Raw genomic sequence first — 10,538 nt, 5'->3', positions numbered from 1 at the left:
AATTTATTGGTTATTGCTAGCCTGATCAATAAATTGATTTTCTTACCCAGAACCCAGGCTCTTGAAAATTTTAATTGTCACACTGGGAAAATTGTTTAAACTCTCTACACTTCAGTTTCCACATCTATAAGGTGAAGGCGATTGGACTATTTGGTCTCTGCGGTTCCCTTCCAGTTCTAAATGTATGATCTAGCTTGTTGATTGAGGCAATGATGTTTCTCATTTACCCCAGATAAAGGCGCTTCTTGGAAAGCTCCACCAGAGGGAATCTGAGGTCGTTCAACACTTGCACTTTGTTGATGGAGGCCAGTGGTTTGTGTCGGTGCTCATACTGTGCCACCTTGTTCTCTTGGATGAAGACATGGAAATACTCTGAGTCTGAAAAGATTTCAATCTGAAAGACAAGCAGATCAGGCAAGTTCCTAGCAGCAAAAGCATTATCTTTCCCTTCCCTACCTCAACAATCTTCTCTCTTATTGACATGCTAGCACAGTGCCTGGCATTCAGTAGGAGCTTTAAAAATGCTAGTCAAATGAATGAATGCACAAACAAATGCTACTTCCCCCCCCAACTAGACCACAGAAGGACAATAGAGTATAGTGGAAAGATGGCCATCCTTGGAGTCTAGAAGACTTGGGTTTAAATCTTGCCATTGACAAACACTGCCTATATAACCCTGAGCAAATCTTTAGCTTTTCAGTGCCTCAGGGAGGACTTTAGAACTACAAATTGTAGAGTAGTTGTCCATCTTCACCAGTAGAAGGATTTTCTGAGGAGGATGATTTAGGGAGGGGAGTTCCCCTATACCAATAAAATCACAGATATTAGCTGAAACAACAACAAAATGAAATTAGAAGATCCATGTTCAGTTGTTTCAATCTTGTCTGACTCTTTGTGACCCCATTTAGGGTTTTTTTCCCCCATTGTACTTTGGTTTACTAATCCATAGGATTTTACTCAATGCCACTTGAGAGAAAGGATCTTTTACTTCTTTGTATCCCCAGTGCTTAGGACAGGTAGGTGACTTAAATCTAAGAAATTCATTTTCCTGAATTCAAATTTACATCAGACATTTATTTGCCTGGTGACCCTGGGCAAGTCACTTAACCCTGTTTGCCTCAGTTTCCTCAACTTTCAAATGAGATGGAGAAGGAAATGACAAACCACTCCAGTATCTTTGCCAAGGAAATCTGAAATGGAATCAGGAAGAATCAGACATGATTGAAAACAATTGAACAAAAACAAAATTCCCAGTGTTTAGCATAGTATCATACATACTTGTAGTAGGAGCTCAATAGATGTTGGTTGATGATAATGAATAATAAGATTAGAACCAGTTGGTTCATCCTTTCCTCACAGGACAGGTACCTGAGGTCATACAGCCATTAAGTGTTCAGTTTCACAAATGGGGAGGCCAAGGTACCAGGAAGTCAAGGAACTGAATCCAGGATGAAGGGTAGGACAACAATCAATTCAGCAATGGTGTTCAAACCTTCAGATCTCCCACCATTAGCCTGAAACCCTTGAAATCTTCCCAGGCTAACTTCACCTAATTCATTCCTCTCTCCTTTTGGGCACTTAAAGACCCAAGTCAGTCTTTTACCTACCAAGATAAGAAGAGGGATACCATTAACTCTCTTTTCTAGTGTCAGGAGGTAGGAAGAAAAAATGGTCTCTAAGATAGGAAGAGAAAGAAGATAAGAGAAAGATTTCCAAACAGACTGAATGACACTCTAGTCTTTCCACTATGTACATTGTAGATAACTATTTAGAGAGAGGAGCATGATATGGAGGGGAATGTGCTGGGCTTATGCTGGATTTCTTCTTCTATCTCTTACCAAGTGGTGTGAGTGTGGGAAAATTACTTTAACACACTGAGCCTCTTAAAGTCTCCTTATCTGGAAATGGATAACAATTCTTGTACCACCCACTTTATAGTTTTTAAGGGAAAATGTGTTGTAAGTGATAAAGTGCTCTATGAATTTGAATTATTATTATTGTATTCCTATATATGTATACCCTAAAGCTTGCCTCTGGCTCCCCTCCCGCCCACTTGTTACCTATGGGAAGTTTTCCTGGAACCTGAAACATGGGTCTTAAGAACTCTCTTAGGACCATAGTGATGATGACAAGAATTGTTTAGGCATAATTTGTACAGTCCTTACCCAGTTGGCCTTGAGAAGGCTCAGTCATATATACTCTGTGGGATCTTGAAGGGGCACTGTTACTCTCTGAGAAACCATCTTTGTTTATCCCCACCCCATTCTGTTTGACAGGGAGGAAGGGAACCTGTTTTACCTCAAAAGGCTCCTTTAGTTCCAGAGGGAAGACATTGAAAACTTCCTCTTCACCCCAATGACTGGTCTGGAAGGAGTTGCAGACCAAGGTAGCATTGGAGAACCGGGGTTTGAAGTGGAAAGCGATGTCACCTGACTCAGAGAGGAAGTTTATTTCAAACCTATTGGAGAGGAAAGAAAGCTACCTAGTGGAAGGTACTTGACACCCCTTCCCCTCCCGACTTCCCTTGGTTTCTTAGATCCTATAGCCCATTCAGTCTTAGGGTATGTCTGAGGTCCACCCAAAGACAGTCCCAATTTGTAGTGGTGGCACTTGGCACCCTGCCACTGTCCCTTGTTTCCTCTTGGGCATTTATGTGGGGAGGTAGGAGGGAGAGGCAAGAGGAAAGAAACTTCTCTTACTCATCATCTTTGGAGTTGGTCTGACCCTGGACGATCAGGCTCCAGCCTGGGACCAGGCCACCTGAGCAAAAGGCTTCAAACTGTGAATGGAAAGAGAATGAGGGAAATGCTGGAGTACAGATGGGAGCCTCCTTCCCATTCCCCAATCAATCCATGAACAATTGATAAACATCTAGTAAGTGATTATGGTATACAAGTGATGAATCAGATGGGAAAGAAAGCCAAGAACAGCCTTTGTCCTAGAAGTGGACATTCTGATGGGTCAGACAACACATATAAATAAATACAGAATTGAGACAAAATAGCCTTACTGGGGAAGGCTTTGGCAGTGGGGTAAGTGCAAAGGCTTCATTCATCATTCAACAAACATTTATTAAGGGTGCACCATTTGCTAGGCATTGGATACATAATAAACATCTCACATTCTACTTTGTATTATATTTATGTTGATGTGTGATGTTGTATTATATTTATGTTGATGTACTTCTCTTTCAGTTCATAAAGTTGCAATAAAATGTCAAGAATAAATTTAACCGGGCAGCTGGGTAGCTCAGTGGATTGAGAGCCAGGCCTAGAGATGGGAGGTTCTAGGTTCAAATCTGATTTCAGACACTTCCCAGCTGTGTGACCCTGGGCAAGTCACTTATCCCCCATTGCCTAGCCCTTACCACTCTTCTGCCTTGAAACCAATACACAGTTTTGACTCCAAGATGGAAGGTAAGGGTTTAAAAAACAAACTAGCCTAAGAAAGGTTGATGGAAAAACTCTTCACCAGAAAGTTGTCCACCAAATCATGACTTCCCCACCCAAAAAAGACTCTAGATCTTTGCTCTGATAGCTCTGTGAAAATGAAGTCAAGAGTTTCCCAGCTTTGTTACTTACTCTCTTCAGGACCTTGAGCTTACTGCTACTACTCTCCAAGTCTCAGTTTCCTCAACTACATAATGGGTATGATACTTAATTTTTTTCACAGAATAGTTGCACATAATTTTTGAAGTAAATTTATTATTTAATGCATTATTTAATATATAAATTTTAATTTCTAAGTTAAATTCATTCTTTATGATTTAAAGCTAATATTATTTGCAAAATAATAATATAGGGCTTTACAAGTTTTCAAAGAGGCTTCATGCTGACTCTGGGTTCCGCCACTTTCTATGGTGTTATGGGCAATTCGCTTAACCTCTGAGCTTAACGCCCTCAAGAATGATACATGTCACCAACATAAAATGGCTTTGCAAGTATCAATGTTTACAATCTGGGATGGGGGTTGGGGTTGGGAGGAGAGGACAGAGGGAGACAATTCAAGACTGAATTTTTTTTTAAACCCTTACCTTCTGTCTTAGAATCAATCCTGTGTTTTGGTTCTAAGGCAGAAGAGCAGTAATGGGAGTTAAGTGACTTGCCTAGGGTCACACAGCTAGGAAGTAGACTCAATATTCTTTGAAAAATGTTGGAAACTTTTTACATGTAATTAGGGGAAAAAATTTTAAAAAAATGAAACCCCAAAGAAGTATCAATTAATCACGTGGCCCTTGGCAAGTCAGGGAATTTCTCTGAGCCTAAGAAAGCTCTATTTAAACCCCAAGTTATTCATTGGTTGCAATCTGCATTGGCGGATCGGTTAGGAAATTGCAGATGTTCTTAGTGTATACTAATATTACATATTAATATTGTTATCCACTCCTCACCCAACACACACGCGCAAACCGATTCACGCACATCCTTTTGTATTTCCCAGGAGAGCACATCCTCTGCCCCCACCCCCACCCCCAGCTCTCCCTTTATCCACGGATGCTGCCTCTAATGACAAAGGGGGTGGAGTGAAGTGCGATGGGAATGCAGAGGGGATTGGGGCCAGCGTGGCCAAACGGCCCAGCTCTGTTCCCGCTCGGGGGGCGGGCCGGGTATGTGCCCGCGAATTCTAGCGCAGGCCTGTGAAATGCCAGTTCAAGTGTTGGCCTCGGGTTCTCACGCGGCCGGGGGTCGGGAGTGCGAGTAGGGGTCCAGCTGGGGCTGGTTAGGCTGAGCGGCTGCAGGGTTTGGGCCCTAGGGAGATGGCCGGAGCCAAGTCCACGATGGCGCCCAAATCGCCGAGTTTGGCCACGGTCCTCGGGTCAAAGTAATTGGCGCCCAGACCTCCCTTCTCCCCCTCTCTTTCCCCGAGGGGTTATGGTCCGAGCGGACGCCCAGACGCCCGGGCCGCCGGCCTGGGCCCTTTCCCTGGCTCCCCGCCCCCCTCCCAACCTCTTCGTGGGGGCCTCCTTTCCCACGCTCCGGCTTCGACCGCAGCCCGGGGGGCAGGGACCAAACGCTGCCCCGCCTGCCTGTTACAGCTGCCCCCCAGGCGCCGGGGGCCACCAGGCACGTGTGTTACTAAGTACCAGTCCAAAAGGCAGCTTTCGAGTCCCAAGTTTGGTCCCTCCGCCAGCGTGGGGACTCCCCCGCATCTTGGCTGATAGCGATATAGGGAGACTTGGAAGGGTCCTTAGTGGTGCCACCTCTCTCATTTGGCCGAAGGCAGACAAGCCAGTCACACACAACAGCTCAGATTTGTAAGTCACTTTACATACACTCCTACATTTGATCCTCACACAACTCCATGAGGGAGGCAGTGCAAGTAATCTCCATCTTACTAATAAAGAAACTGAGGTTTTGAGAGAAGTGACTTGCCCAAGGTTACACAAACAGCAAGGCCAAGAGTTTTTGAAGCAATCTTCAAATCCAGAGCTCTTAAAAGAGACACAACATTGACTCTTCGACAGACACCAGCGGGCACACACATACTGGGCATAGCTCAGAGCCTAGTGGGGAGCGGGGAGGTGGGGAGAAGTCCCTTTGTAGTTAAAAGTCATCGAATTCTCAGGAGCCTGGGGACCTGGCCCTCACCTGCACAGGCATCTTCCCAGTGGTCCCGGTTCTCAGTGGAATTGATTGGGAGGTGCCTGGCAGCTGATATAGGCGACCAGAGGGATGGGAGGAGGACCCAGGGGTGGCCCTCCCTCACGGGAACGCATGACCCCGCCTTGCCTCCCCCAAACGATTCACTGGCTAATTCTACGTTAGGAAATGCTGCCTCAGATGCTTCCCCCAGTAAGGCTATCCATCAGTGCTGCAGAGGGAAAAGGTAGGATGTTGGAGGAATGGAGCAGATTCATCACTCCTTTACATTCTAGGGGCCCTGGGGGGAGACAATGATGAATAAGACCTATTCTCTACCTTCCTGTTTAGAAGAACGTACAGGACATAGGTGCAAATAACCACAAAAATCTCTTTTCCCTGCCCTCCCGCCAATTTTAAATTCTTTCATTGGTATATAATTAGGATGCCTGCCCCCCCCCCCCCCCCGCCCCGCCCCACCCCTCCTGTCCGACATCAGTAACTTAAAGCAAAGAATTCAAGCCTCCCTAAATGACATTTTTAATGAAGGAAACCCTGGAGTTCCAAATTCTTATGCAAATATTAAATATGAGCATCCCGACCCCCTTTTTCCTGTCCCCCATGCCCCTTCCCAGGGCCTGGCTGATTCCAGCTTGGCCACATTTCCAACTCCTCTCTCCAGCCAATTCTGATCAGTTGTGTGCTACAAAGCCTGGATTGTTGACAGCGGATTAGGAATTAAAGTGCCGCTGCGGCCCCTGCTGCTGTCAGCACATTCCTGGGCCTGGGCTCTCTCTCTGGCTCTGCCTCCATGGACTCCATTGGGGGTGGTCAGCCTTTTCCCACAGCCCTGAAGCACGGAGGCCCCAAGAGCACAATCTCTGCCTCTTCCCCGCCCCCAACACCACACACATCAGTTTTAACCCCCTTAGGATGGGGTGGGAGAACTCTAGAGTTTACAATCCTTTTCACCCCAGATGAAGTGTGGTGTGGTGTGTTGTAAAGAATAAGGGACCAGAAGATCTGAGTGCTACCTCTTATCAGCTGTGTGGGCAGCTAAACTAGGTGGTAAAGTGGACGGAGAACTAGGCTTGGAAGCAGAAAGACTCATCTTCATGCGTTAAAATTCAGTCTCAGACACTTATTAGCTTTGTGACTCTGGTCAAGTCACTTAACCTTGTTTGCCTCAGTTTCTTCATCTGTAAATTGAGCTGGAGAAGGAAATGGCAAATTATTCCAGTGTCTTTACCAAGAAAACCCCAAGTGGAGTAATGAACAATCAGATGTGACTGAAATGACTGAACAACAAGAATCTGACCTTAAGTGGGTCATCTAGCTTCCCTGAACCTCAGTTTCCAAATTTGTAAAATGATGAGATTCTACTCCAGGCAGCACTCTGACTCTTTTGATTTCTTCTGCTCCTGTGAAACTGGAGGCAGGGTGCACTACTCATTTCTCCATCTGTTTAAACTTTCTTTTATGTATACCCTCTCCCACCTTAGAATGCAAACTCCTTCAGGGCAGGAACTATCTCTCTGCTTATATTTGTATTGGCTCGATAGGTGGTGGCAGTGGATAAAAAATTGGGCTTGGAATCAATAGACTCTTCCTGAGTTCATATCTGGCCTCAGACACTAGTTGTGTCATCCTGAGTAAGTCACTTAACCAGATTTGCCTCAGTTTTCTCCTTCATGAAATGAATTGTCAAACAGGTTCAGTATCTTTGCCAAGAAAACCCCCAAATAGGCATTAATGCATTGCTGGTGAAGTTGTGAACTGATCCAACCATTCTGGATGGCAATTTGGAACTATGCTCAAAGGGCTTTAAAAAGACTGTCTGCCCTTTGATCCAACCATACCACTGCTGGGTTTATGCCCCAAAGAGATAATAAGGAAAAAGACTTGTACCAAAATATTTATAGCTGCACTCTTTGTGGTGGCAAAAAATTGGAAAATGAGGAGGTGTCCATCGATTGGGGAATGGCTGAACAAATTGTAGTATCTGTTGGTGAAGGAATACTATTGTGCTCAAAGGAATAATGAACTGGAGGAATTCCATGTGAACTGGAATGACCTCCAGGAATTGATGCAGAGTGAAAGGAGCAGAACCAGGAGAACCTTATACACAGAGACAGATACACTGTGGCACAATGGAATGTAATGGACTTCTCTACTAGCAGCAGTGCAATGATCCAGGACAATTCTGAGGGATTTATGAGAAAGAATGCTATCCACATTCAGAGGAAGAACTGTGGGAGTAGAAAAACAACTGCTTGATCACAGGAGTCCATGGGGGTATGATTGGGAACGTAGACTCTAAACAATCACCCTAGTGCAAATATTAATAATATGGAAATAGGTCTTGATCAATGACACATGTAAAACTCAGTGGAATTGTGCACTGGCTATGGGAGGGGGTGGGAAGAGGAGAGAGAAAGAGCATGAGTCATGTAACCATGGAAAAATCTTCTAAATTAATTAATTAAACTTTTTTTTAAAGCTAAAAAAAGAGAAAATCCTAAAATGGAGTTATAAAGAGGAGGAAATGACTAATATCTGAATAACAACAAAAACCACTTAGCATAGTGCCTAGCACTTAATGTTTGTTGACTTAGCTCATTTGCAAAATGATGGGATTTTACTAGATAATAATACAATCATAGATATAGGATCAAGAGACCTCAGAAACCCATCCCCCTCCTTTTACAAATAAGGAAATTAAGGCCATGATGTATTTTTATTTTAAAAAAAATTAAAAGTCTTTTGCATCATGATTTTTTTCTTCACTGAAGATAGATCTTAATTATCATTGATATTAATTTCTTTTCCCTTCTGCTTTTCCCTCCCTGTTTACTCCTTTCCCAGAATATACCTACTGGTGGAATCACAGAAAAGACTGGAGTTGACTGCAAACAATGTAATTTTAGGACTTTGCAGCCTGGACTCATTCTTTACTCCATTGCCTGTGTTCTTCGAGTTACTTTGTTAATATTGTTTTAAAAATTAATATATTTCAGATATTTAATATAAAATATGGAAAATGAAATAGAGTAAAATATCATGTTAATTTAAAAAAATTAAGTCCATGATATTGAGTGAATTGCCCAGGGTCACAGAGGAATAAGCATCAGAAGCAGGATTTCAATTTAAGATTCTCTACCAGCAGAGTCAAGGTTTTCTTCCACTGTACCAAGATGCTTTAAAGTTTGCTAAGCATTTTACATCCATCTTCTCATTTCAACCTTATGATGACCCTATAAGGTAGATTATTCATGTAATCTTATCCACATTTCACTTATGATGACACTGAGGCTCGAGTTAAGGAACTTTTCCTTGGTTATGCTACTTGTGAGTGCCAGAGACTGGATTTGAACCCAGTTCTCTCCTAACTTGAAGTGCAGTGCTATTTACACTATACCGCCATTGTGTTTCTTTCTTGGATAATTTAGATTCTCTAAAAGGTTCTTCCAGGTCTAGCATCTGATGATTTTGTGGTCACCATGAGTAAATAACTAGTGGGTGGAGATAGATGGAAGTAGCTGGTGGCATAGAGGAAAATCCTGGGAAAAGTATGCTCTCTGTAGGCGGTGGAGTGGGGTGGCGGGAAGGAAGCTCTTGGCCATCAGCCATGTCTTTTGGGCTGATGACCAAGTTCACAGGGAGGAGGGGGCTGGGATAATTTGGGGGAAAGCTCTTTGGTTTTCTGAGATGATATGAGCTCATAATAACCACTTTGGTTGGCTTGCACATGGGATCAAATCCAAACCCCATCACAATATATTCCTACCCTCATTCCTTCACAATATGTTCCTACTCTTGCTATTCAACTTTGCCTGCCACTTTTCCCTAATTGAGCCCTCAGCTACAATCAGACCAGCCTCTCTTTTTTGTTCCCTAATCATTCATAATACTCATTGCTGCCTTTGCATCTTTTGTGTTCTCGGGTTGCCTTCTCCTTCTTCCTTGTCTTTCCAAACACCACCCATTTTTATGACCTTGTTCTGATCTCCTCTTGTCTATGGAGTATTCTCTGAGTACTTCTATCCATGATTTATTTTTCCTTTTTCTGACCTTCTATAGTATTTTCTTTCTTTTCCCTTGGTGATCTCATCCATTCCCACAGCTGTGACCATTGCCTCTATATAAATTGCTCTCAAAGCTATCTTTCCAGCCCTAACTAGTCCTACATTTCTTTCTTCAAAACATCTCTCCCTGAGGATCTTACCAACATTTCAAATTCAGTAGGTCCAAAGTGGAGCTTATTTTTAAAAAATATTTTATGTCCTTTTTAAAACATCGCTATAATTTACTAATGATTCTTTCCACACCCAACAGAACCTTCTCTTGTAACTAGGTACAGTTAAGCAAAAAACAAACAAAACATCCCAACAAAACAAAACAAAAGAACCACATTGACTATGTCTGATGGCGTATGTTTCATTCTGCACCTATAGTTCCACATCTTCCTATAGGAAGCACTATCAATCCTCTGAAGACATGATGGATCATTACCTTGATCAGCTATCTGAAATCCATCAAAGTTATGGAAATTATTATCTTCCTTCTCTTCCCCCAAAGTATTTCCTCTTCAAAATTTCTTTATTTCTAGTAATGGGGCCACCATTCTTACTATCAATCAGCCAGACTAGAATCTTCAGTGCCACCTTGACCTTTCTCCCTCTCCCTTTTCACCATTCTCCTACTGCCTCTCCTAGCAATGAGTGGTCAAATCCTGTTGATTCAAGCACTACAATATATTTGGTAGCCATCACTTCTTTTCTTTTCCCACTACTAGTACCTTGGTTCAAGCTCTTATTACCTCTTCTTAGATTACCATAATAGCCTCAACTAATTGCCCTGCCTCAAGGCTTTTCCCCTCAAATCTATCCATATCTTTGCCAAAGTCGTCCTTCTTCTCCTTCTCCTTCTCCTTCTCCTTCTCCTTCTCCTTCTCCTTCT

The 10,538-nt window shown here is 43.1% G+C and overlaps 1 protein-coding gene across 1 annotated transcript; it reads right to left on the bottom strand.

The window, feature by feature from the left end:
* Nucleotides 1-227: 227 nt before the first annotated feature.
* On the bottom strand, nucleotides 228-2,854 carry LOC123256531 (grifin-like; the record flags this gene model as incomplete). Its single annotated transcript, XM_044685127.1, is given in 3 exon segments — nucleotides 228-394; nucleotides 2,299-2,458; nucleotides 2,700-2,854. Coding segments are annotated over 3 exon segments (482 nt in total), but the record flags the coding sequence as incomplete, so codon positions are not given.
* Nucleotides 2,855-10,538: the final 7,684 nt, after the last annotated feature.

Source organism: Gracilinanus agilis, unplaced genomic scaffold, assembly GCF_016433145.1.
Source record: "Gracilinanus agilis isolate LMUSP501 unplaced genomic scaffold, AgileGrace unplaced_scaffold60441, whole genome shotgun sequence".
Lineage (NCBI taxonomy): Eukaryota > Metazoa > Chordata > Mammalia > Didelphimorphia > Didelphidae > Gracilinanus > Gracilinanus agilis.
The sequence above is the reverse complement of the archived record's forward strand: the minus strand, read 5'-3'. Positions and strand labels throughout refer to the sequence as shown.